The 26,012-nt window shown below is 56.7% G+C and overlaps 1 protein-coding gene and 1 long non-coding RNA gene across 4 annotated transcripts; one reads left to right on the top strand and one right to left on the bottom strand.

The window, feature by feature from the left end:
- Positions 1-501: 501 nt before the first annotated feature.
- On the bottom strand, positions 502-10,287 carry IRX4 (iroquois homeobox 4). 3 transcript variants are annotated; one of them, XM_037988716.2, is made up of 6 exons: positions 9,965-10,048; positions 5,709-5,853; positions 4,911-5,162; positions 3,839-3,942; positions 2,622-2,950; positions 502-1,904 (listed from the first exon to the last, which is right to left on the bottom strand). In XM_037988716.2, exons 2-6 carry the CDS (start codon positions 5,751-5,753, stop codon positions 1,087-1,089), a joined length of 1,548 nt encoding a protein of 515 aa, XP_037844644.1. In that variant the 5' UTR covers positions 5,754-5,853; positions 9,965-10,048; the 3' UTR covers positions 502-1,086. The 3 variants fall into 3 exon arrangements, with proteins under 3 accessions (XP_037844644.1, XP_037844643.1, XP_007959342.2); XM_037988715.2 differs by lacking the exon at positions 9,965-10,048 and adding an exon at positions 10,170-10,287 and having other exon boundaries at positions 516-1,904; XM_007961151.2 differs by lacking the exon at positions 9,965-10,048 and adding an exon at positions 3,182-3,260 and having other exon boundaries at positions 1,087-1,904; positions 3,840-3,942; positions 5,709-5,753.
- Positions 10,288-10,438: 151 nt separating this feature from the next.
- On the top strand, positions 10,439-25,623 carry LOC119620817 (uncharacterized). Its single transcript, XR_005237366.1, has 4 exons — positions 10,439-10,477; positions 11,336-11,405; positions 23,181-23,255; positions 24,173-25,623. It is a non-coding gene; the product is annotated as an uncharacterized lncRNA (long non-coding RNA).
- The last annotated feature ends 389 nt before the right edge of the window (positions 25,624-26,012 follow it).

Here is a 26,012-nt window from a genome sequence, read left to right as displayed (position 1 = left end):
GCGGAGCCGCGGCTCGCCAGCTTTCCGAGCAGAGCTGATTGCGGAGCTGCGGGTCCCCGGAAAGAGGAGAGCCGAGGTTAGGAGGCGACAGAGACGGCAGACGGGTGGAGGCCGCCCAGACTCCTGCTTAGGATGGGCAGAGGGCACTAACAGAGAAAAGCAACGATGGGCTCCCACGCCCCCCGCGCACCCCAGGACACGGTTCTGCGAATTTAGAAAGTTTAAAATCTAATCAAAGAAATCTCTATTTTTTCAAACTTCTGGAGCTGGGTGATGGAAAGTATGAGTTTTGGGTCTCACACCCACTTCTATTAGGGAGCTTAGCAGAACCGTCAAACTCTACAGCCACGGTTCTTTTAAAAGTGGCTTGAAGTCTGGGGTTGAGCCAGCTGCTTTTGGGGAGTGGAGTCTGGGTCTGTTCCTGCTCCCCACTCCTTCCCTCCCGGATTAGCATGGCTTTCCCTCGGGAATTCTCAACTCCCCTGGTTTTAAATGTGTTCATTTTGCAATACAAACACCGTCACTCGGTTTTATTGGTTTTGTTATATTAGCCTCTGAAGCAGGCAATTATTGGTGTGAACATACATCTTAAAAAGCATCATATTATGGAGTCAAGAGTGTGCAAGAGTCAACTCAGTGCAAGTGCTGTTGGTGAGCATTATGTGCTGAGGATGAAATCGGAGGCCTGACAGGCCCAGGAGGCCTCACAACCAACACCGCATGCCTCAAGCCCAGGGGACAGCAGACCACGCTTCAGAACGGAACCGCCTTCTCCATGTAAACTTTTGACGTAAACTTTACGCTTCAGGGTGGCTGGCCTCTTCTGCTCCTAGAGCCGCTCCTTCCGCGTCCCAAATTTGAGAATGGTCCAGCCGGGCTCGGGCTCAGGCCCAGGCGGTGGAGGCCCTGGCGTGGCAGCCCCGGGCTTGTCCATGTTCCCAGGAGTCCGAGTTCAGAAACTCCCTCTCCGGGGGCTTGGAGGCTTCGCGGTGACCGCGCTAGTCGTCCTCTGGAAGCTCAGTAAAAAAAGAGTCGGCGCAGTCCGCCTGAGCGCGGCTTCCCCCCTGGGCTCGGGGCCCGCTCGTATCAGGCGCAGAAGGGTTTGCCGCCGGCCTTGGGCAGGGCGAGCAGCTCCCTGGCAGCGCCCGCAGCAGGGGCGTCCTGGGGCGCGGCAGGCGGAAAGGCGCGGGCCAGGGGTGCAGTCAGCACGTTCGCGCCCGCCCCCAGCGAGCGTCCCAGAGGCCCAGGGTCCAGGAGGGCGCCCTTGGCGGTGGCCCAGGCCTGGTTCAAAGTGCTGTGCCTGAGGATGGGGTCGTGGAAGACCCCGTCCACCCAGTTTCTGAGACTGGTTACCGGGGAGTCCTGGTGCCTGTCCAGGGCACCAGAGCGGGCAGGGGCCACAGACGGGGACGTGGCAGACGCGGAGGACACAGCTGCAGGGGCAGCGGGACCCTGGCGCTTGAGCATGCACGACGGAAACTCAGTCTGACTCAGGGCGGTGGCGGCGGCGGCGGTGGCTGTGTGGGCCAGGGACCAGATGCGCGGCTTAGCCTCCAGGCCTGCCGACGCCCCTGCCGGCCCAAACCCCAGCTTGGCCTCGCAGACCTGTGGGCCGCCCTCTGCGCCCGGCAGTGGCTCCGGCCCGGCCGCCGCGCTGCGGAGACAGCTCCGGGCCCTCTCCAGGTCCTCGTCCAGAGCAGCTCCGCCACCCGCGGCCAGAGGCATCCGGAGCGCGCCTGAGGCCTCCTTGACCCGGTCGTCGGGCGCGGCGGGGACGCGCTCCAGACCGCTGTCCAGGGACTGGAAGGGCGGCTTCAGGTCGCACCCCGGGGGATCTGCTTCCAGTGGGTCGAAGTCATCCAAGTCACTAAGCTCCAGCTCCTTCTCCTCTTTGCCCACGGGCTCTGCGGGAGAGAATGCGTGGCCAATGGAGGGAGAGAGGTGGCAGGTGAATCAGACCCCCTGTCTCTGTTCACCATTATGAGGCCTGATCCTGACGCTAGGAAAAGCACTCGGAGCCTTTCTTCCAGTCTCCCATTTCCTCCAGAGGCCACGAGGCCACAAACTGGCAGCACAGGGGCCTCCAGTGGGGGAGGGAGTCGTCTAATTTTTTTTTTTTTGAGACGGTGTCTTGCTGTAGTCCAGGCTTGAGTGCAGTGGCGCCGTCTGGGCTCACTGCAAGCTCCGCCTCCAGGGTTCACGCCATTCTCCTGCCTCAACCTCCCGAGTAGCTGGGACGACAGGCGCCCACCACCACTCCTGGGTAATTTTTTGTATTTTTAGTAGAGACGAGGTTTCACCATGTTAGCCAGGGTGGTCTCGATCTCCTGACCTCGTGATTCACCCGCCTCTGCCTCCCAAAGTGCTGGGATTACACGCCTGAGCCGCCGCACCCGGCCTGATATTTTAAAACGTGATTTGAATTCCTTTAAATGCTCAGGGGTCACCACCACAGTCCACACATTGGTAGCCTGAGGCGGAACCGGTTTGCACGGTGACCTCCTAGGCATGGGGCTCCGTGTTTGGGACCCCCAAGACGTCCTAGAACTGCAGAGAAGGCAAAGGAAGCTCCCAGCCTGCCCCCCAGGGCTTCAGCCCCCAGAGACAACCTCCCAACCCACCTGCGTTCTTGGAGTTCTTTAGGGGCTCCTCCCGCGCCTCTTCCTCGCCCCCCTCCTCCTCCTCGCCCTCCGTGTAGGGCCGCTTCTCGTCTGCGCACTTGTTCCGCGGCGGCCAAGTCATCTTGTTCTCCTTCTTGAGGCGCCGGCGCGCGTTGGCGAACCAGGTGGAGACCTGCGTGAGGGTCATCTTGGTGATGATGGCCAGCATGATCTTCTCGCCCTTGGTGGGGTAGGGGTTCTTGCGGTGCTCCTGCAGCCAGGCCTTGAGCGTGCTGGTGGTCTCGCGCGTGGCGTTCTTGCGCCGCGTGCCGCTGTCCATGGTTCCATACCTGGAGACAGGCTCTGCAATGGGCTCAGGCTGGGCCCTCTGGGCCCCGGGCATCGCGGGCATAGGGGAGGGGGTCGGCCAGGGGCATGCCAGGATGGGCTTTGCTTCCCCGTCGGGGTTGTGGTCATGGTCATAAGGCCTAGGTAGGACCCAAGCCCCAACCGGGTGCCGCTGCCCACTGGCACTTGTCTTCTGTGACCAAAGGCCAAATACCATATTTGACTAAACTTACAGGGAGCCTGGACTTCTTCCGAAGACAGAGAGGTCCAGGCCAATTCCTTTATGGGGATGACCGCCTACCCCTTTGATCCCCAAACCATAAAAAGGTATAGACATGCGAGCCCATACCCGGATATGTAACACTTGTGGCAGGAAGGGTCATTACTGCCCAGGAGAAGAAAGCACCCAAGGGGCCTAAGTGTACCTTCTTTGGATAAATTTTTAATGGTTGCATCGAGGAAGGTGGGGCATGCTGTTCAAAAGTGGGCCAGGAGAGCCAGGAGGGCCACCAGGGGCTCCTCACTGTTCCCACTGTAGGGGCAGTGTGCACACTCGGAAGGAGGTGCCCAGAGTTTGCAGAGCCGGCTGCCCCGTGAACTAGGCCTTCCAGATTCGACTTCCCTGAAAGCTGCGGCACATCGAGGACTTCTGGGGCCCAACAATGTGGGGGATGGGGGAGACTGGGGAGCATTTTAACCATGGCTGTGCAGGAGCAGGTTCGACAGGAGTCTGGACCCCATAGACCACAGAGTCAGGTCACCCCTGACCTAGGAGTGTCTCTCTTCCTGCCTCCCGCCAGAAAGGGGGCGTGATGGTAGAGGGGAGTTGGTGGCTGACAATGCAGAGGGCCCGTGGGGCTAGCGCTGGTTAGGAGGGGTGGGGTCCTCACCTGTCATAGGGGTATTGGCCCAGAGCCGGCTCATAAGGGTAGTAGGCTGCGGGCGCCAGGCCCGCATGTGCAGATCCCGAACCGTCCTTGGAGTCAAAGCTGTTCTGTAGGAGCCAAGGATCTGGGGTCGCAGTTTCTGGGGAGGCGACCCCGCTCCAGCCTCTCTCCTAGGAGCCCCCCAACTCCCAAAGGCTTGGCACGGATACCCGGGCAGCCCTATGCCCCAGCAGGAAGGAGCTGATTTCCCCCTTGCTCTAAAACCTGATCTCCCAGACGTGAAGTGGGGATGTTCTGAGTTGCCGAGGCAGTGTGTAGTGGGCGCGGGGTGGGGGGTGGGGGGCGGGGGGGAAAGGTGGGTGTGGAGTAGAAGGAAGGTGGAGGGAAGCCAGAAAGAACTGGGGGCTGGCAATAGGGGGCAGCTGGGAGGAGCGGGGATTGGAACGGCTGGGGGTGCCCTGGGGAGGTACTCAAAGGGGGAGGAAAAAGGGATGGGGAAAGGGGAGGGACTGCTGAGGGAGGGGATGGAAGCCAGGAGGGGAGGAGGGAGGAGATAAATGGGAGGAGCAAGTGGGGGAGGAGCAGGGGTGGGGGAGGAGCAAGGAGGGGAGGAACAAGGAGGGGGAGGAAGGAGGAGGGGGGCGAAAGCAGGGGAGAGGGAGGAAGAGGGAAATAGGAGGAGTGAGTCAGAGATGGGCTGGGAGGACAGGAAGAGGGAGGCCAGGAGCGTAAAGGAGGCGGGGAGAGGAGAATGGGGCCGTGGAATGAGGGAGGGAAATCTACCAGCAGGGAAGAAGAGGGGAACACACGCAGATCGAATCTGCCAGCTGACGAGGATTTAGCAGGGAACCAAAAACGAGAAACGCAGTGGCCACCTGCCGGGTCACCCAGTCCCAGTGGGTGGGAGTGGGGTTCTGAGGGTCCCGGCTGGGAGGCGCAAAGTTGAAGGGAGCCAAGGTGAGCGCCTCCCCGCTGTGACAGTCCGGGGACCAGACTGGTGCGCCTACTGGGGGAAAAGTGGGCTTGGCAAATCGAGGGCCAGGGGCAGGGCAAGGGCTAGGGATGCCCCCCTTACCAGAGAGTAGAAGGCGGACGCCTCTGAGCCGTAGGTCACGTAGTTGCCATAGCCCTGCGATCCGCCATAGGGACCCCCGTAGACGCCCAGCGCCGCAGCCGAGTTGAGCTCGTGGCGCGCGGTGGCCAGCAGCCGGCTCTCGTAGACCGGGCAGTAGACCGGCGCTTGGGCCGAGGCGGCGGGCCCGGAGTCCGCCAGCGTGCGGCCGCTGGACTCGCAGCACGTGCTCAGGGAGTTGGTGGCCATCAAGAACTGCAGAGAGAGGCCGCGAGGAAGGGCGGGAAACCGGGCTGCAGGCTGGGGCCCTGGGCCTTGACAATCCCATGCGCCGCCCACGACGGCGTGCCCCGAGTCCCCAGGGGCCTCCCGTAGTCCACACCAGGCCGCTCGCCCCTTTTCACGAGCTTGCGCGCGTCTGGCCTCCTCCACCACGTGGGGCCCAGCCGAGCACCGACACTTCCCGGGAGGATTTCCGAGTCCTCTGACGCCATTTGCCCGCCAAGCCTCCTTCCCTAAGGGCTCCTTGGGGTCCTAGGACTCCCCTGGGGCACAGCCTGAGCCTTGTGGGTCAAACACCAGGGAACCTGGGCCTGGCCCGTCGGATCTTCTTAGCGCCTCGGCCTTCCCCCGGGTGTTTGGGGAGCAGGGGTTGGGCGTGAGGGGCGCGCGACCCAGGCCTTGCTAGCTCGGAAGCCGCAGGCAGTCGTAGGTCGGACACCCTCCCCCCCCGTCCCCGCCCCCGCCCCATCCGCCCTGCAGGCACCTGCGAGGGCCTGGGCGGGGCAGGGCTCCGCTTACCTGGGGAGCCGAGGAGTAGGGGTATCCAAACTGCGGGTAGGACATGGCGGGCGCGGCCCGGGGCGGACGGGCGGGGCCTGCAGGGTTCTGCGCTCTGGGGCCGGCGTGGCGCGGCCACTGCTCCGGGGCTGCAGGCTTTTAGGTGCTGGGAGGGCGAAGCAGGAGAGCTGGTTAGTCCATCCCTGCGCTCCGCAAACTTTCCTAACCGGGTAACAAAGTGAGCCGCGGTGGCCGCAGCGATTCTTTTAACTTCACATTCCGGAGGCTCGAGGGGGCTCTGGGACCGAGTGGCCTCGCAGCGGCGACAGAAATACATATTTTACGAAAAAGAAAAAAAAAAAAAAAAACGAGTCGCGCGAACCCGTCAGGTCAGATGTACGCGGCTTGAAGCGGCGGAGGCTCTGACGTCAGCCCCACCTCGCGCAGCCAGGCCTGGCCGCAGACTGGCCGGTCACTCGCCGGCGGCTCAGGCCGGGAGGGGCCAGGACAGTCCCGGCCGCGCGGTGGACGGAGGGGCCATTCCTCCGGGCGTTAGTAAATGAATTCCATCCGAGTCAATATCGCCCAGCGAACGGTGTTTCTCTTTAGTCACCCGAGAACGAGAGGCACTTTTAATTAGAAATTAATTAATGAGCAGCTGCTCCTTCCTGCCCCACTGTAATCATTCGTCTCAATTACAAATGAGACCTATGAAAGGACACGCTGAAGATGTAATCAACAGTTAAAATTAGCCCGGCGCTGCGCAGACGGCCGGCCCGGCCTTGCGCTCGCGCGCTCTGCTCCGAGTGGCAGGAAGGGGCTCGCAGGCGCCCCGCGCCTCTCGTCACTATTGTTTAATCGGGAATCTGCAACGCCTCCCTTCGGTTTCCACCCTACGCCGGAATGGACTTTCAGAACCCACTGCGGCCGCAAGAGAGCCCGCAAGAGCCGGTCAAAATGCCCTCAGGGGCGTGGGGCTTCGGGGCCTTAGTCAGAGCCCGACACCCTGAGACTGGTGGCCCGAGGGCTGTAGGGCCGCCCCGGGCGCGCGCCCACCGGCTTCGCACCTCTGGACAGCCAAGTGTCTCGGAGAACGCCCCATCTTCTCCACCCGGATCGTTTAAGTTCCCCGCTCAGCCCACCGCCCCCGCCTCGCCTCCTGGACTTTCCTCCCCCATCCCCTTTCCGCCCGCCGCGCTCCGCCGGCCTCCCCCTGCCCCTCGCGGCTAAGCCGGGGACTGCCGGGCGGCCCTGCGCGCTCGGAAGAGCAGGTTCCTCAACCCAGGCCCCGGCCCCTCCCGCTACGCTCGCCCCTCCCGGCGCCCCGCAGGGCTGGCTGCGAGGGAGGGGGCGTTGGGTGCCCGGCCAAGGCGCCCTCCCCTGTCCGTATTGCCCAGTTTTCTGCCGGGGCGCACGGAGCAATCGGGAGAGGGGACCCAGGGCCCGCCCCAGGACTCCCCCAGCCAGTACCCTCCCTGGGACCTTGCCCAAATTCAAAGCGGAGGCCAGTGAGCAGGCGGCAAGGGGGCGCCCAGGCCATCCCGAACCGGCTCCCCGCCTTCTGCGCCACCGCCCTGCGGGACCGGCGCTCGCCCCTGTTGCCCTCGCCCCCTGGGCCGGCCTCCCGTGGTAAGTTGGGAAGGAAGCCGTGCAGGGCAGCGTTGTGCAGACTTGCTCAGAAAGATTCCTGGGTTCAGACCTGTGAATCGCCCCAGGGTCACCCTCTAATTAATGATGACGTCCTCGCCCTCTCCCCAGCTGCAAGCCTGCCTCCCAGAAACGAAATCTGCCCGCTCTTTTGACAGCTCGGTTGAAGGTGATTGATGACTATCTGGAGACCACAGTACACATCATATAATATCTGCTGCGTAATTGCTTTAATTTACAGACGAAAATACGAGTTCTCCGATCGCGTTGGACCGGAGCGGGCCACGTCCGAGCTGCTTGCAGAGGGAAACCATCGGAAATAATGAATAGCCGCTCCATGCAAATTATTCAGACAGTTTAGCGTCGGTAGCCGCGAGAAATATATAAAGAACACGAGTCAAATGACATTAATAATTGTTTCTGAATTCTGTATTGATTTCGCGGCAGACCGTGTTTATTTCTTTCTCACCTGAATCGCTAATATCACCTTCCTGTAAATAATAAGAAACTAGCCACCGGGGCTTCTCGCTAGAAATGAATCTCTCAACCCCTTTCCCTCTCCTCCAGCTCCTCCCCTCCCCCACCCACCTTCCTCCCCTCTCCCACCCTCCCTCCTCCTCACTCCTTCCAGTTTTCTGGCTTCTCCCGGAGCATCCTCCTACTTCCCATTATTTATTGTTTACAAACAACTCGCTCTCTCGAGGTAATGAGGCCCGGCTGAAGGAAGGGCGCGAACCCAGCCGGGCCAAGGGCTCGGAGGGGGAGTCGAGACCCCCAGAGGGGAGGATTCAGCGGCGGCTTGTCCCTTCCTCACCTATTCCCGGGGACCTGGCCGCAGCCAGTGTGAGCGCTCAGCCGGCTGAAGAGGACAGCCAGGGCCCAGGGGCCCAGCCACCTACGCCCAGCACCCCTGGGCTCTAGTGGATCGGCTCAACCCACCCAGACCTGAGGCTGGTGCATTTCCTTCCTTCCAGACCCGGCTGGGCTCAGGCGGAGCCGAAGCCCCAGAGCAGGCGGCCATTCATCTTCTGAGCAGAGTCTGGGAGAAGCAGCCTCCACTTCCCAGTGTAGCCAGTCCGTGGGGGCCCGTGCGGGAGGGTTTTCGGGGGCTTCTTTTGAGCACCACCGCCAACTTCCGTTCTCTTTTGCCTTTCAAGCCTGTGTGCATAAATCGACGCTCTAGTCCCCACCAGCGGGCGACCCTTTCTCCCTGACCCAGAAACCTGGCCTCTGAATCGGCTTTCCCAGCCCGCTGCACACCCACGCTCCACTTCCTGCCCGCCAGCAGGCCCCAGCGCCTGGGGTCTGGGCCCAGTCACAGTCACCCTGTCTCAGGAAGCTCGCAACTGCCCAGGAGGCCTCCTGACCCGCCGGGCCTCACCCAGGCCCCACTACTCATTCCGGGACACAGGGTCAACCCAACCTGTCTCCAGGCGACCACCGGGACACCTTGCTGAAACCCTGTAGCCTGGCCTAGGCCCACCTGCCTAAACCGGGGATTCTCACTGGGCCACCCTTCTCCCATAGATAATACTGGAATACTGTTCAAGTGCCTTTACCAAAAGGCCAAGCCTGGAGCGGAGGCACCCAATGTCCCTTTCACCAGCAATAGGACTGTCAGCATCTCAGGTATCAGCTGAACGCGTTTGCATAGACCCGGACTGCTGAACCTTCCTCCCCTAGGGACCCCCGGTATCCCCGTGTGCAGGTGGGCCAGAAGTCACCCGGCTCCCGGCCTACACAGCACCAGCTCAGCTTCAGGGAGGTGAGGTGCTCCCGCTGGCCTGGAGCGCTCCAAAGCAGCGGAGGACCAGGGCCGGAGCAGGCCGCAGGGGAGGCATGGGATGGTCAGCCCCTAACGTGAAGCACAGGCGGGCCGCGTATTTTGACGGGGTTACTGTTGGTTGTCGGAACCATGGAAGGCCTCCGGGGAGACAGGCAGGGCCCTGACCCTTCCTCGGCCAGCCCAGCCCTGGTGCTTCAGGAGTTACCCTAGGGGCCACCAGTTCCCCGCAACAAGAGCTCGTCCGGAGGGAGCTCCTTCCATCCCAGAGAAGTTGATCCCAGCCAAAGGCGAAGCCGGGAGCCCGGGGCACCAGGCAAGGGCCTTTCTTTCTGAGACCTGGGGCCAGAAACCTTGGGGACGCCTGTGCCCGCTCACTGCTCGGGACACCCGGGTGGGGTGTGGGGCTGAGAGGCCCCACGGTCGCTGACGCCGCATTGGCGAACCTCGAGGTTGGCAGGTCATTTCTTCACAGTCCATCCCCGAGACCCCCTCGAAGCCAGTGGTAGGAGTAGGAGCCACAGGGACGAGCTTTGAATCTCTGGATTCCCAACCGCCCTCCACTGGGGCCGGCAGCCCTCTCCCTCCGCTCTCCCCCTGCGCCCCCGCCGCTTGCTCCCTGGGCACTGCCTGAGGCTGGAGGGAGCGCAGTCGGGGCGTCCAGGACTCAGACCTGGCCACTCCGAGCCCCTCACCCCCCGCCCCGCGCCGGCCCGCGCACCCTGCTTCCCGCAACTTGCAGCAAACGCAGCGGCCTCTGGAGAGCCCACCGGCGGGTAGCAAACTTTGTCCCCTCCAGCGCAAGAGCAATCCTCGCAAAGTTTGTGCGGCGGAGCCCACTCCCTACCTGAGCTGGGGAAGCTCCGGCCCGCGCCGTGTGGCTGCCAGGGCCGCGGGGAGCAGAGCGCAGCACGGGACGCACCGGGGAGTCGCCGCAGCCGCCGCCGCCCGCGCCCCTCGGCGGCCGCGCGGAGCCTCCGCCTCCTCGGAAGGGGGGAGGGGTCTCGGAACCCCGGGGCGGGGGCGGGGGCGGGAGCGGGGACCTCACCTACCTGCGGTGGCGCTGGGCCACTCCCGGCAGCCCGCGAGGGCTCCGTGCGGAAGCTCGGTGCGCGCGCTCCAGCGGGGAGCCGGCGACAACTAATGGAGACATTTCCAGGCGGAGCACCTGGCGAGCGGAGCGCGCCGGCGTCCCCAGGCGCCGCGGTCGTCAGCCGAGCCCGCACCGGCGTGACGTGGGCGAGCGAGCGCGCTGCTCCCACCCGGCCGCCCATTAACGCTTTCTCCCGCGGGGGCCGCGCTCTTGCCAACTTTCCCCTCCGTCCGGCCCGCGCGCGGCGCACTAGGTGCAGGAGCTGGGGTGAGGGCGCCCCGGGTGCCAGCAGTGGCCCTGGGCGCTGTTTGGGCGGGGACGCAGGGCTCCGAGAGGTCAGCCAGCCCTAACAGGACAGTGGGAAGGCGCGCGAGCCAGATTTGGCCAAACGCTAAGCTCGCTGCGGCCTCGGGCCCTCGGCCCACGGGGACCCTCTCCGCGTCTGGGCTGCCCCACCCAGGGACGCTTGGACCCGGCGCGAAGAGCCGCGCCCGGAAATAGCCACGCTTGTCGTCGGCCTGGTTTCCCTGAGTCCCTCCGAGGTCTTAGTATTCCCCCTCCCCCACCCCCCCCAGGGCCTGTGGAGGGCGAAGCTGCTGCTCCGGCCTGAGCCACCTTCGGAATTGGCTGCGGGGAGCTCAGGTCCTGCCTTTCTTCCCCCGCCCCTCCCCCACCCCCCTCCGTGCTAAGCGGCCCAGTTCTGGGTTCTCTCCTGGTGCCCACACTAATCTCTACCCGGCTCACTCTCAGAACAGCAGGCGGTGGCAGGGGCAGAGCCTAGGTGCGGGCAGGACCCGGACAAGTGGGCGTGAATGGACCACAGTGATAAGCCGCCTGGGGGCCAATGAGTCTGTGACCTGCCCGGGCTGAGGGGGGCATGCCCTGGTGGGGAGCCTGGTCCCAGTCGCCAGGGTTGGGGGAGGGCATGGGGGCTGGACCTCTGGCCTGGGGTCAGGCTGGGGCTGCAGAGTCTTCTGCTCCTGCAGCCTGAGGCCAGGACCCAGTCAGGGAAGGTGGGCCTAAGTGCTGCTCGCCCCGCCCCTCCCTCGGGGAGCTGGGAGCCCCCTACCCTGCCCGCCCTCCCCCGCCCCCGCAGCCGGGCACAAGTCTGTTTGTCATCCACAGAGCTGCTGCTCTGCAGAGGTCAAGACAGGCCCCGAAGGGAAGCTGGAGCAGCAGGTGACAAGCTGCCCAGGTCAGAACCAGAAGGGACTGGAGGATGATGCAGCCACAGGGCTCCTGGGGGATGAAGGAACTAAGGCCACTCTCCCAGGCACTGGCCAGGTCGGGGCTGCAGATGACCCTCCTGGTTCCCATGCTGCCCCCATTAGTGGCAATGTGCGGGACAGGGCAGCCTCACTCCTACCTGGAGGATGTCCTTTTGGGCAGTGCCGTGGGGCATTTGGGGCAATCCTCACATATATTTACTTTCTTCCTTTTTTCTACCCTCCTCCCCCATCATTTTTACTTCAAAGAACCATGAACTTGTTTCTTGTCATCTGTAGTCATGCAATGACATTTGAGATTTGTCAACTTGGACAATCTCTGAAAAAGTTATTTGCATCGTTTTCTTCAGCTCTCTCTGCAGCTGCGGGAAAGGGAACAGGCATCTGCTTGCCTCCCCATTGCACAGGGAACCATCCTTGTCTGCAAGCCTAGCTCATCCTTCTTTTCCTCCACCCGCGGGGCTTCCACAGGGAAAGAAGAGGGCTCAGAGCATCCAGCTCAGGTGCTTCATCCAGAGATCCAGGGACTCCCCTGGGAAGGATGAGGCTTTGGTCTCTGGCCTGCTCTGACAGCAGGGAGGTGGAGTGGGCTGTGAGGCATGGCATGGACCGTGCATGTGAGTGGCCAGTGCAGCCCATGGGCGGACTCGGGGACAGGGAAGGGGGCTCTGGTTCTAGGTCTCTTCCTTCCAGCTTGCTTCAAAGCTTGTGGGACAGATGGGCGGAAGTGGGAGTGCCCTCCATGTCATATGGAATCATCGTCCTTGGAAAGTGGGGAGAGGGTCTTCGATTCCAGCCAGAAGGAAGTTGAGGCCCAGCAGGCTGCACCCCAGAAGGGAGGGGAGGCCCCTCAGTGCCGCACCGGTGATCTTGGCAGGCCTTCAGGACCAGCAGGGATCGTGCATCAGGACTGCCTGCAAGCTGGTGTGGACTTAGGTTCTTGTTAAGGCTCAGTGTAAGCAAAGAGTATGTGCCTTCCCAACCTGACTTCACGCAGTGAACTCCTTTCATAGGCACCATGGCCTCTTCAACAGCAGCAACAGTGGCTGAGAGACCCTGAGGCCCACAGATGAGGAGCTCAGGGTCACTGCCCACCAGCAAGGGCTCCACTGCTAGGATCTCATAGCTCAGAGACTGTCAGGCGTCCTCTGAAACAACCCCGCCTCCCACCCATAGCGAGGCTTCATGAGTGACTTTGTTCCCTTCCCTGGAGGGCAGGGCCACCTGTGTCTTCCTCCACCATGGTGCTACATCCTCAGCACAGGTCCTCTGCACACTGCCAGGCCTGACCTTACCCTGATTTCCTGACTCAAGGGACCGTGGGCATCAGCAGCTGCCCTCTGCCCCTCAGCCCCTGACCTTGTGGGCAGAGGAGCTGCCCCCACCCCTCTGCTGCGTTTCCAGGCCCTCCTGGGCTGGCGCTCTGAGGAAAGCATGGAAATTCCCAGGTCTTGGCCAGGTGGCCTGGCAGGGAACACCTGTCTGGGGCCTCCAAGCAAGCAATCAATCCAGAAAGCCTGTCTGCAGCCTGGGCCACCCCTGCAGGGGAGTGTCCTCCAGGGCCGGCTGTGCCTGGCCTCTGCTCCGTATCCCGCTTCCCCCGTGGATCCTCTTTCAATCCCTCTTTTGTTCTTCCTGCTGGCAGGGCCCCCAGAGTGCAATCTGAAATGGAAGTCTTTGTGCCCCCAGGGCTTGGCCATGCTGCCGCCTCCACCTCCTTACCTGGATGGTGCTATAACATGCACAGGCATCTGGGGTGGAGAACACCAGGCTGGATTGTCCTGAGGTCTGGTCCTAATGTGGCCCCCGGTGCCTGTTGTCATCCAGGGCCCCACAACCTCGTCCTCTCCACCCTTTCCAGAGACCCCGGAGGGGAAGGAGGCCCTTCCTCAGGCCAAGGAGGAGGCCTGGGAAACCTGTCTGAAGTGAGGATGGTCCCCAAAGCATCCCTGGGCACTGGTTCCCAGAGATGCTCTTGTCCTTGGAAGGCTGGTCCTGACGTAGCAGAAGGGCAATGTTTGCAGGGCGCAGCTCCCTAGGGGTGTGGCATGCACCGCGGTGTCTTTCATCTCCAGAAGCTTCTTGAGCTCCTGGCTGCTTCAGGGGGTCCCCAGCCTTGGGTCCCAGCCAGTGCTGCAGGGGCAGCCTCCCTTGTACGGCACAAGGGCAGACACAGTGAGTCTCTTTCCCAAGCACAGTGGCATCTGGGTGGAGACAGTGTTGTGTGACCCAGGATCGGTGGTGCGCCTGGCTGCTCCAGACTGACCACCAGTGGCTAGCCAGGGGTGGAAGCTTGAGCCCCTTTCACTCTCCTTCTTCTGATGTCCTGTCCTCCTGGGGCTGGAATGAGGCCAATGGCGTGAAAGTTGGAAAGTTATTTGTTTTTCCTCATTTCAGGATGTAGAAACTGTGTCCGTAATACTGAAATGCAGCAGCAAATTTTAAGAAGACCTTGTTATTAAAAGCGAAAAGCTATTAGTTCCAGCAATGTCTGCAGTCTGTATATTCAAATTTGAAATGTGTATCTGGCACAACCTCAAATCATGAGAACCCCGGCTAGAAGAGACATCCACATGAGATTAAGTTATTTTAAATTGTAGAAAAAGGCAGCAGGATGCACGACTGCCAAGGGACTTGAAGATTGTTTTGAATTATTTGAGGTAGCATTAAGAAAATCTTCAGTAGGTAGAGAAGAAATGTAAAAGTGTATCTTAAATGCAATTACTATTTGCATATTGCTATATGTGGTAGGAACCTCAAAAATACCGAACTATATATGCAGGAGAGGCCCTGAAACCTGGGAGCTCATGGGGTCTCCTGCCTGGAATTTGCAGGGAGGATACATTCCGGAAGTGAGAATGTATGAGAAACAGCAGAAATGAGAAATAGCATCACTGCTTCCTGAGGGCTCTTACTGATATGAATGATTCTCTAGTACTTGGATGCAAAATGTACTTTAATAAATAGAAGGTGACAAGACACCACGTAGCATCTTCATGGGTCAGTACGGAAATAGGTGAGAAGAGAAGAAGAGGCAGAGCCCTCCTTAGGGTGACCTCTGTCAGCCCCAGGAACACAGGTCTGGGTACCGCCCTCAGGCCGAGTTCTCTGGTACTAGTCCTGTCCTGCCACGGCAAGGCATTGTGACCTCTTCCCTATGCTCTCCAGCAGGGCTTTGCGGGGGGTCCATGAAACTCACCTCCACTTCCGTGATGCCGGGAAAGAAACAGGAAGTGAGGGAACAGGAGTGCGGGTCAGTGCACCACGTTTTGTCATTTACGGTGAGGAGATGGCCTCTGTCTGCACCTGGCTGCCCTTCGATCATGGGCGTGCTGCCTTTAAGGGCTCATCCAGGAACATGTGCCAGTGACCCAAAGACAGTCCTAAAAATTAAAGCGTGCTCCCCGGTCTCACAGTCATCTGGGGAGCATTCTAAATCCTGAAGTTAAACCTCGGTGCTGTTGGTGGCAGCGCGCCTGCAGTGACCAGTGTAATGCACCCAGCATTTAATTACCGTGGCAGTAAATCTTGCACGAATGTCCTCCAGGAGTTAGCTGATTTTTATATAAAAAAATTTCAGAGTATTTTTTGAAATTCAATTAATTGAAGGCCCCAGATAAAAGGAACACATTGTTAATGGCTACAAAATAACCCTGAGGGAGGAGACAGAGCGCAGAGCCTGACTTCAAAGTGTGGCAGAAATACTTACTGTCTTACTTTAAAAGTATTCAGATCAATGAATCAGTTAAAATTGCTTATATGCTTAACAACCTTTTCATTGACTGTTGGAAAATGACAGAAAGAGAAGCTCTTATTGTCCATGATATGAAAGCTCCAGAGGAGAAACTGTAGTTTTGCCACTTGGTCAGGAGCAGCTTCAGGACCAGACCTGGAGGCTCAGGGCTTTGTGACGTGGGCACGCCTCTTCCCTTTCCTGCTAGGAGGTTGTAGGAGAGTCCTGGGGCTGTCACAACGAAGAATCACAACTGGAGGCTTCAGCAACAGAGCCTCATGGTCTCTCAGTCCTGGTGGCCAGAGGTCTGAGATCCAGGTGTGGGGAGGGCTGGTGCCTCTGAGTCTGAGGCTGGGACAGAGCCTCTGTTCCAGCCTCATTTCTGCCATGGCGGCTGCCGGCAGACTGTGGAGTTCCTAGTGGGTGCATCGCCCCAGCCCCAGCCTGCATCGTCGCAGGGCGTTCCCCCACGTGCATCTCTGTGACCATACTTCCCCAGTTTAGAAGGAGCCCGGTCATCTTGGATTGACGCCTGTCCTTCTGCAGTAGGACCCCATCCTAACGGATGACATCTGCAGTGGCCTTGTTTCCAAATAAGGTCTCATTCTGATGAAATGGGGTTAGGACTTCAACACATGAGTTTTTTGGGGGACACAATTCAACTTAGAACAGAGGGATCCCCTGCGATGCCACCTCTGGGGCAGAGTCCATTTTTTTGGCTTGAACTCCATTTGTCCCTGACTTCCCGGGGGCTTCCAGGTTCCTGGCAAGCCCCGCACAGCCCTGTGGGTAATGAGGCCCAGCATGCTTTCCTCCTTCCTTCCTTTCTGTTTTATCTCTGGCCGACATGCTGCATGGTTGATTGGCTATCCTCGCCTCCCTCCTCTGCTGGAATGAATGCTCCCTGAGGGCTGTGTGTTGCATTGCCCTGGGACAGTGCCCTGCACCACCCACTAAGTGGGTGCTTAGTGATCATCGCACGAAGGAAGAAGCGTATGTGGCATCTCCAGGAAATGAGACCCAGAAAGAAGGAAGCAGCCACACCTCCTTAAGGCAGAGAGTCATGGATGGGAGCCCGAGACTGTTCATTCAACAGGTGTCTATGGAGTGCGTGCATGTCCCGGGCACTCCCACTGCCTCTTGGATACATCGACGAAAGGACAGGAAGCAGGAGCCCATGGGCTCTCAAGAGAGGCACATAACACTGTCAGCGCCATGAGCGAGTGAATGGGCTGAGCAACTCAGCGGCTGGCTGAACTGGTGATGCCTGGCACCAGTTGTCTGTGGCTGCACAGCTATCCAGCCTCACCACACATAGCATTGGCACAGCCATCTGTATCCTGCACGATGTCCTGGGCCCCGTGCTCTCCACCCGGTCTGTTCTCTAGATTCTGTCCATCCCTGCACAAGCTGGTGGGATTTTTGCTGAAATTACTTTATGGAGAACTCTGCGCCACTTCTGTGGCTTTCGCTGGGGTTCACTCCATTAGATTACATACGTACTGCAGGTCTTTCTGAGATGAGCCTTCTGTCTTAACCTCCTGCTGAGATGGCTGAGAAACAAGAGACGCTTTGTGTGACCAGAATTCTCTGACCTTGGCTGTTTCTGAGGTCTTCTTAGCTGCACCTTGCCTTTTTCACCAGATGACGTTTTCTGACAATGCTTTAAAGTCATCTCTGAGCTTGCGTCTTTTGCCATCTGGGGGCACTGAACGTGTTCTGTTGCCAGTCCTGGCTCTGTTTGGCCCTCTCCTCTGGCATTTCACCAGAAGCAGCAGGAGGAACCACGTGGCGCCTTTCACATCTCAGAAGTCACCTGTGATGCTGCTTCCTGTATCATTGCAGGAGGTGCTGCAGCTGAGTTTCTGCCACCCCGTGAGGACCCCGGCACCACGCTTCCCACTCCTGCACACCCTCTCTGTGGCGTGCTCAGGTCTGCAGTTTTGCCCACATTCTGCTTGAGGTTCTTCTGGCTTTCTCTATCCTGGGCCTCAACCTTTTCTGGCTTCTGCCTGCTGCTAGCTCCCAAAGCCACTCCCGTAGCTCTGGGATTTGTTGCAGCAGCAGACCGCTTCTCGGTGGTGCATTGGTTGTCTATTGCTGCATGACAGTATTACAGGAAGCCTGGTTGAGAAGAGCACACATTTCACATCTGATTTTTGTGGGTCAGGGATGCAGGTGTGGCTTTGCTCGATCCTCCCCTCGTGCCTCTAAGGCAGCAATCACCGCGTTAGCCAGGGCGGGGCTCTCAGCTGGGAGCTTGACAGGGGAAGGGCTCCTGATACTGTTTGACTCTGTGTCGCCACCCAGATCTCATTTTGAATTGTACTCTGATAATTCCTACGTGTTGTGGGAGGGACCTGGTGGGAGATAATTGAATCATGGGGGTGTTTCCCCCGTACTGCTCTCGTGGTGGTGAACAGGTCTCAGGAGGTCTGATGGTTCCGCTTGGCTCTCATTCTCTGTCCTGCTGCTGCCATGTGAGATGTGCCTTTCACCTTCCACCATGATTGTGAGGCCTCCCCAGCCACGTGGAACTGTAAGTTGAATAAACCTTCCTTTTGTAAATTGCCCAGTCTCGGGTATGTCTTTATCAGCAGTGTGAAAAAGGACTAATAGAGTAAATTGGTACCAGTAGAGTAGGGTGCTGATGAAAAGATACATGAAAATGTGAAAGCAACTTCGGAACTGGGTAACAGGCAGAGATTGGAATAGTTTGGAGGGCTCAGAAGAAGAAAGGACTATGTGGGAAAGTTTGGAACCTCCTAGAGAATTGTTGAATGACTTTGGCCAAAAGCCTGATAGCGATATGGACAATAAGGTCCACGATGAGGTGGTCTCAGATGGAGATAAGGAACTTGTTGGGAACTGGAGCAAAGGTGACTCTTGTTCTGTTTTAGCAAAGAGACAGGCGGCATTTTGCCCCTGCCCCAGAGATTTGTGGAACTTTGAACTTGAGAGAGATGACTTAGGGTATCTGGTGGAAGAAATTTCTAAGCAGCAAAGCATTCAAGATGTGACTTGGGTGCTGTTAAAGGTGTTCAGGTTTTTTTTTTTTTATTTTTTTTATTTTAGCTTTTCTGTATTTTTTAAAAAATATACTTTAAGTTCTTGGGTACATGTGCAGAACGTACAGATTTATTACATAGGCACATGCCATGGTGGTTTGCTTCACCCATCAACCTGTCATCTACATTAGATATTTCTCCTAATGCTATCCCTTCCCTAGCTCCCCATCCTCCAACAGGCCCCAGTGTGTGATGTTCCCCTCCCTGTGTCCATGTGTTCTCATTGTTCAACTCCCACTTATGAGTGAGAAAATGCAGTGTTTGGTGTTCTGTCCTTGTGATAGTTTCCTGAGAATGATAGTTTCCAGCATCATCCATGTCCCTGCAAAGGACATGAACTCATCCTTTTTTATGGCTGCATAGTATTCCATGGTGTATATGTGCCACATTTTCTTTATCCAATCTATCATTGATGGGCATTTGGGTTGGTTCCAAGTCTTTACTATTGTGAACAGTGCTGCAACAAATGTCTTTATAGTAGCATGATTTATAATTCTTTGGGTATATACCCAGTAATAGGATTGCTGGGTCAAATGGTATTTCTAGTTCTAGATCATTGAGGAATTGCCACACTGTTTTCCACAAGGGAAACAGAGCATAACAGTTTAGAAAATATGCAGCTTGACTATGTGATAGAAAAAGAAAAATCCATTTTCTGAGGAGAAATTCAAGTAGGCTGCAGAAGTTTGCAAAAGTAACTAGGATCCAAATGTTAATCCCCAAGACAATGGGGAAAATGTCTCCAGGGCATGTCAGAGGACTTCATGGCAGCCTCTCCCATCACAGGCCTGGAGGCCGAGAAGAAAATGGTTCTGTGGGCCATGCCTAGGGTCCCTGTGCTGTGTGCGGCTTAGGAACTTGGTGTCCTGTGTCCCAGCTGCCCCAGCCACGGCTGAAAGGGGCCAAAGTAGAGCTTGGGCTGTGACTTAAGAGGGTGCAATCCTCAAGTTTTGGCAGCTTCCATGTGGTGTTGAGCCTGTGGGTGCACAGAAGTCAAGAAATGGGGTTTGGGAACCTCTGTCTAGATTTCAGAAGATGTATGGAAACACCTGGATGCCCAGGTAGAAGTTTGTTGCAGGTGGGGCCCTCCCGGAGAAACTCTGCTAGGGCAGTGCAGAAGGGAAATGTAGGGCCAGAGCCCCCACACAGAGTCCCTATTAGGGCACTGCCTAGTGGAGCTGTGGGAAGAAAGCCACAGTCCTCCAGACCCCAGAATGGTAGATCCACTGAGAGCTCGCACTGTGCACCCGAAAAGCCACAAACACTCAACGCCAGCCCATGAAAGTAGCCAGGAGGGAGGCTGCTTTGTTACTTATGCAAATTCCTGCAGCCTGTACCCTGCAAAGCCACAGGGGTGGAGCTGCCCAAGACCGTGGGAACTCACCCCTTGCATCAGTGTGACCTGGATGTGAGACATGGAGTCAAAGGAGATTATTTTGGAACTTAAAGATTTGACTGCCTTGCTGGCTTTTGGACTTGCAAGGGCCCTGTAGTCCCTTTGTTTTGGCCCATTTTTCCCATTTGGAATGGCTGTATTTACCCAATGCCTGTAACCCCCATTGTATCTAGGAAGTAACTAACTTGTTCTTGATTTTGCAGGTTCATAGGTAGAAGGGACTTGCCTTGTCTCAGATGAGACTTTGGACTGTGGACTTCTGAGTTAGTACTGAAATGAGTTAAGACTTTGGGGGACTGTTGGGAAGGCATGAGTGGTTTTGAAACGTGAGGACATGAGATTTGGGAGTGGTGAGGGGCGGAATGATATGGTTTGCCTCTGTGGCTCCACCCAAATCTTATCTTGAATATACTCCCATAATTCCCACCTGTTCTGGGAGGGACCCAGTGGGAGATAATTGAGTCATGGGAGCGGTTTCCCCCATACTCTTCTCATGGTAGTGAATATGTCTCAGGAGATCTGATGGCTTCGCTTTTCTCTCATTCTCTCTCTTGCCACCACCATGTGAGATGTACCTTTCACCTTCTGCCATGATTGTGAGGCTTCCCCAGCCATATGGAGCTGTAAGTCCAATAAACCTCTTTCTTTTGTAAATTGCCCAGTCTCAGGTATGTCTTTATCAGCAATGTGAAAACGGACTAATGCACCTCCCTTTCCGGCTCCTGTGTTGTCAGTAGCGTCCACCCCCTTGCAGTTGCGGGACTGAAAGCTTCAGCCTCTTGCTGGCTGTTGGCTGGGGGTGTGCTCAGCTCCCAGAGGCCGCCCCCAGTGCTGGGCTTTGTGAGGCTGAGCATGGCTGCTGGGTCCCTTGCAGCTGGCAGGGGACAGACTCCAGACGGGCTCTGCAGTCTTATGTAACATAACCACACTAACGTGTTTATGTGTAGCTGGTTAGCTTGTCATATTCTGTTCATCACAAGCAAGTTGCAGGGAGGGGATCATCAAGAGGTGAATGTTGAGAGGCAGCGATCACAGGCCACCCAGAAAGCCTGTCTGTCTCACTGTGAAACAAAGACAGGAGATTACGTGAGGCATGAAGTGCTGTGGGAAAACCGAGGACACAGACGCAGGGCTCGGGCAGAGTTCCCACGGTGGGCACCGCTGGGCCCTTCCTGGTGGTGTTTTCTCTCTGTTTCTTGGTCCCAGTTGGTTCCCCTTGTGGTGTGGCCAGGGACCTGTGGTGACATGGTGGCAGGCCGTGCTGCTCACTGTGTTCAGGGTCTCCTGCTCTAAGCACTGAGTGGGACTGCACTTCCCTGCACCTTGGAGCTCCTCTGGCCAACGAGATGTGAACAGAGGTGACGTGTGTGTCAGCCGTAAAGAAGCCTTGAAGACCAGTGAGAATCCCCTTCCCCTTCCACCTGCCGCAGCAAACCAGAGCATTTCAGACAGTGGAGACTGGCAGATGCGCTCCCTGAATGAGCTGGTGTGAACCGGAGCCCCAGGACCTGGGCCGACACATTTGAGAGCAGGAGCAGCTGCAGTTTTCAGCCATTGAGAGGTGGAGATTGTTTGTCACAGCCACACGGTCTGTCCTACTGACTGATGCAACGATTCCTTCGAAAGTCAGTTTCATAATATAATTGCATATTAGGTGATTATACTGTAATATAATAGTAAATTGTATAATTATATACAATAATCGTATATTATTATGTGATTACATACTGTAATATAATTTTCAACATAGAAAAAGCTACTAGACAGAAACACAACCTTAAAGAGAAAATGTAATGTAAGGACAAAACACACAATGCCAATTAAAGACCCCGTATAGGCCGGGCGCGGTGGCTCAAGCCTGTAATCCCAGCACTTTGGGAGGCCGAGGCGGGCGGATCACGAGGTCAGAAGATTGAGACCATCCTGGCTAACACAGTGAAACCCCGTCTCTACTAAAACTACAAAAAAAAAAAACAAAAAAAAACTAGCCGGGCGAGGTGGCGGGCGCCTGTAGTCCCAGCTACTCAGGAGGCTGAGGCAGGAGAATGGCATGAACCCGGGAGGCGGAGCTTGCAGTGAGCTGAGATCCGGCCACTGCACTCCAGCCTGGGCGACAGAGCGAGACTCCGTCTCAAAAAAAAAAAAAAAAAAAAAAAAAAAGACCCCGTATAGGAACCTGCTGACCCCCTGCTTCTACCTGCTGGCTGGCTGGGAAGGGGTGCAAACCAGAGCAGCCTCCTTGGACCCCAGAGCAGAAGCCCTTTGCGGAGCTGTGTGGAAACGCCCTGTGCTGGGCCACCGCCCCTCTACTCTCTTAGTGAGCGAGGAGTGGCTGGGGATGCACAGGAGCTGCTCTGCATTTGGGCTCTGCATTGCAGTAGAGTCTGTGCCTTGCGGCGTGGCAGGGCTGACCTGAGGCAGCCGCAGTGGAGATGGGCCAAGAGTGGGAGGAGGGACTGAGTGGATTTGGCGAATGGTTGGGTGCGGGGCTTGAAAGGAGACATTAGAGAGGATTCCTGGACTTCTGGCTGTGAGGGTGGGGAGCAGCTGGTGGAGCCACGGACACAGTGAGAGTGCATGAATGGCCACGGGTGCCCTGCCCAACCCGGGAGAGTAGGTGCCATGGCAAGGTGGGGTACCTGCAGCCACGTGCGACTAAGGGGTCCCAGCTTTGTGCGGGCCTCAGAGATGGCTCACTCGGCATGTTTCACTGGACGTTAAATTTATATAAGAAGGTGGCAGTCGGAACTCTGGTTGGGGAAAGAACAATCTTGTAAAGGTGTCCTAGCGTAGTAAATTGTGGTGAGTTTTCCAAGCAGGTTTGTTCCGTGTTCTTTCACATGTCATGCAATGGGATAATGGTGATAACGTCACCATGGATGTTGGTGGGGTGAAGTGGATGACACCTGACTTCCTTGGCGCAAAAGCGCACATGCTCCCAGAGACACACATGCCCAGATGCCCGTGCTGCATGCTGGGCTTCGGGTTTTGGGCCATGGGAACTCCCTGGAGGAGGCAATCCTGTTTCTGCTGGAGCCTTAGCTGGCAGCCAGCGTCCAGAGCACTTCCTGCCTTTCCTTGCGGAGAAGGTCCACACAGGCCCGTGGGGGCCGGCTGCTTCCTTGGTAAAGGCTGGGCATCCCTGGCACCCTGGACACTGGCCACTGTCACACAATTTGCATGCGCTTCCATTCCAGGTCCGAGGAGGCTAGCTCCACGTCCGAAAGTCTTGTGCCTGAGGATTTGTTCAACTTTCTTCATCTGTGAAACGGGCTCCCCATGCGCATGGGGACGTTGTCTTTGGGAATTATTCCTGGTGCCTGCCTGGGCCTTGAGGGCTGGGATGGATCTCTGTGCTCCTCATGTAAAGGAAACCTCAGCCTTGGGACAGCCTTGCTTCTTGTGCAACTCTGGTGCAGGGCCCAGCCTTCAGTGGCCAGGGAGTCCCTGTCTCAATCGATGAGCACCGCTCAGACCACTCTGTCCCCTTTCCAGACAGGGCGGACTTGCCACAAGGTGAAGGAGCTGCCTGGGATCCTTCCTGCAGGACATTCTGTCACAAGGAGAACACTAGAGATGAAGTTGGTGAAGACTCTGCTTTGCAGGCAATCTGAAATTCTGGGTGAGCCCCAGGCCCCTGGAGCGGCAGGCTCAGCACCTAGACTGCAGCCCCTTGGGCTGGGCTGTGTGGGAGGGGACTTGTGTGTCTCTGATGTGCCTGTGGGCACTCCACCTGGCCTTAGGCTCCCAGCCTAACCAGCTACTCCAGGTTCCACGCTGCCTTAGACCTCCCCAGCCTTCCTCACCAAGGCACTGATGCTCAGGGTCCCTGGACACATATCTGTGGGGCAGGGGGAGGTGGAGCGGTTTCCATCGTGCTCAGGGTGGAAAGGAAACCCTTCAACCACCAGGAGCTCTAACTCTGGGGTTGGGGCATCAGCTACTTGGCAGGGGAGGCATCTCATTTTGGATCCTCTAGTCTTCATAATTTAGGAGAGCCCCCCGCCCCCTGGCCAAAATTGGGAAAAGCTTGTTGCTTTTCTCTTTAATTCTTAACAGGTTTTTGAGAACTGGGCAGATAGACTGATTGTCTTTGGGCTAAATAGTTTGAAAAGCATTGAACTGGTAGTTGGAACACTTGCATTTTGCTGAGATGTCCCCCTGCAGCCACCGTGAGACAGAAGCCCGGAGAGGAGGCAGAAACCTTTCTCCTCAGCCAAACACGCTGTGAAGAGCGGAGACAGGTTATACAGGAGTGGTGTTTTAATAGGAAACCCAGAAATAGAATGTGTTCAGTTTGATAATCGTTTTAAGCTTTTCTTCCCCCTGTAAATCACCACAACTTGGTTCAATATTGTGAGTCATGGATGGCGAGGAAGAGTGAAGTGTTATTGTCAGATAGTGGAGTGAGATCTCTTTATTGGCTGTGGATCCCTGAAGCCTGTGCCCAGCAGGAAATCAATGTCCATCTTTCTGGCTTCACTGCCCCCGCGATCCTCATTTTCCGCTTGTTTGTGTGTGGCTCTGATTTGTTTTTAGGTCCGACGTTACCTCTTGCAGCCTGTTTCCAGAGCTCCATTAAAGCTGCGGTGAAATCTCCCCTGGCCCACAGGATCATCTCAGCATTGACAGTGCACCTCACAAGGCTGGAATGCACTTGGCCGTTCCTGGACTGCTGCCTGCAAAGCAAAAATCCCCTCTACCAGGATGTGGTGGGCTTGAAAACTCTTGCTGTTCTCCTGCAATTCCAATTTTGCATGGGTGTCTCTCTAGTCCCCTCTTCTGGACAACGGGCCAACATTGTGGACACCTCTTGAGTCAGTGACCCCGAAGCTGCAGTGGGGTCTGGAGTCGGGACCCGGGCATGTTCTCAGGGCAGGCTGAGCCATGCTCTCAGGATGTGAGGAGGGAGCCGTGTCAGGCAGGCTGACAGGCCATGGGACCTGCTTCTGGGGCCACAGGGCTCTAGGGACCCGCCAGTGAGGTGTGGGGGCACCAACAGACCCAGTCTGGGTGGGCAGCCAGCAGCCCAGAGTCAGATGCAGCTGCACCTGCCTGAGTGCGTGATGTGATGCTGAGCCCTGAGATGCACGGGAAGTCAGTTCGGTGTTCCGGAAAAGATTCCTTCACTGATGAAAAGAGACAGGAAGGGAGGACCTCTTTTTTCCCGTGGATATGGTCATATCTCAAAGCGACCTCTGGAACAAGCAGGTGTTATGCCAGCAGGGGCCCCACATTGGCCAGAGGTGTAGGGCTCCCCCCGGGCCCATCAATTTGACTCTTAGTCTAGAAAATAGAAGTGTGGAGCTCAAAGGCTGCTATCATCCCCTCATCTCACCCACATTTAAAAACCATTTCTCATGGAAAATTTCAAATATTTACAAAAATAGGGAGACTTACTGAATAGGGGGAAGAAATGGGTGCCCATCAGCCAGTTTCAGCGCTGACATAATTCATGGCCAATCTTACCCATTTTCCCAAACCAATTTGCTTTGAAGCAAGTTCGGGATATCATGTCTGTAAAAACAAACACACAGACAAAAAAAAAAAACAAACAAAAAAAACAAAAAAACAAACTTGCATGAATATCATATGCGAAAAGGCAGCAATTCTTTTCATATTTTTAAATTTTTAAATTATTTCATTTTATTTTATTTGTGGAGACAGGATCTCACTATGTTACCCAGGCTGGTCTTGAACTCCTGGGCTCAAGCAATCTCTATGCCTCAGCCTCCAGAAATGCTGGGATTACAGCTGTGAGCCACCATGCCTGGCCCAATAGTTCTCTAATATCTTCAAATATGAGATGTTTCCATTTCTTTGCTTTTGACAGTTTGTTTTTGTGTTTTATTTTTAAATAACAGCTTTCTTGAGAAACCATTAGAATAACATTTACTCTTTTAAACTGTGCAATTGAGTGACTTTTAGTACATTCATGAACTTGTGCAACCATGACCACTACCTGATTGCAGAACATTTTCATCACCCCCAAAAAAGAACCCTGTTTCCATGAGCAGTGCCTCCCTGCACATCCCCAGCCCCAGTTTCGGGGTGATGGGACTGTCGTTCTGTTCGGAGCATTCTGTGTGAGGCGGGAAGCCTTGGTTCTCTCCGCCTCTCTGAGTTTTGTGTGAGGGGTGAGACCCTGGTGCTCTCTGCCTCTCCGAGTCTGCATAGTCATTTCCAGTTTGTGTGAATCTTCAGGATCCTGTGACAGTGACATGTTGAGCTCAGTTGATGTGTCCCTGAAGCTTCTGAGGCCTTCAGGTTTCCCACCCACCTTTCATCGGTTTGTGTACTATCTTGCGGTTGTTGCTTCCTGATAATCTATGGAACCACCATCCCATCTGTGGACACTTGTTTCCAGAAACGTCGCGAT

Source organism: Chlorocebus sabaeus, chromosome 4, assembly GCF_047675955.1.
Source record: "Chlorocebus sabaeus isolate Y175 chromosome 4, mChlSab1.0.hap1, whole genome shotgun sequence".
Classification (NCBI taxonomy): domain Eukaryota; kingdom Metazoa; phylum Chordata; class Mammalia; order Primates; family Cercopithecidae; genus Chlorocebus; species Chlorocebus sabaeus.
Note: the sequence above shows the minus strand (reverse complement) of the source record. Positions and strands in the feature narration are given on the sequence as shown.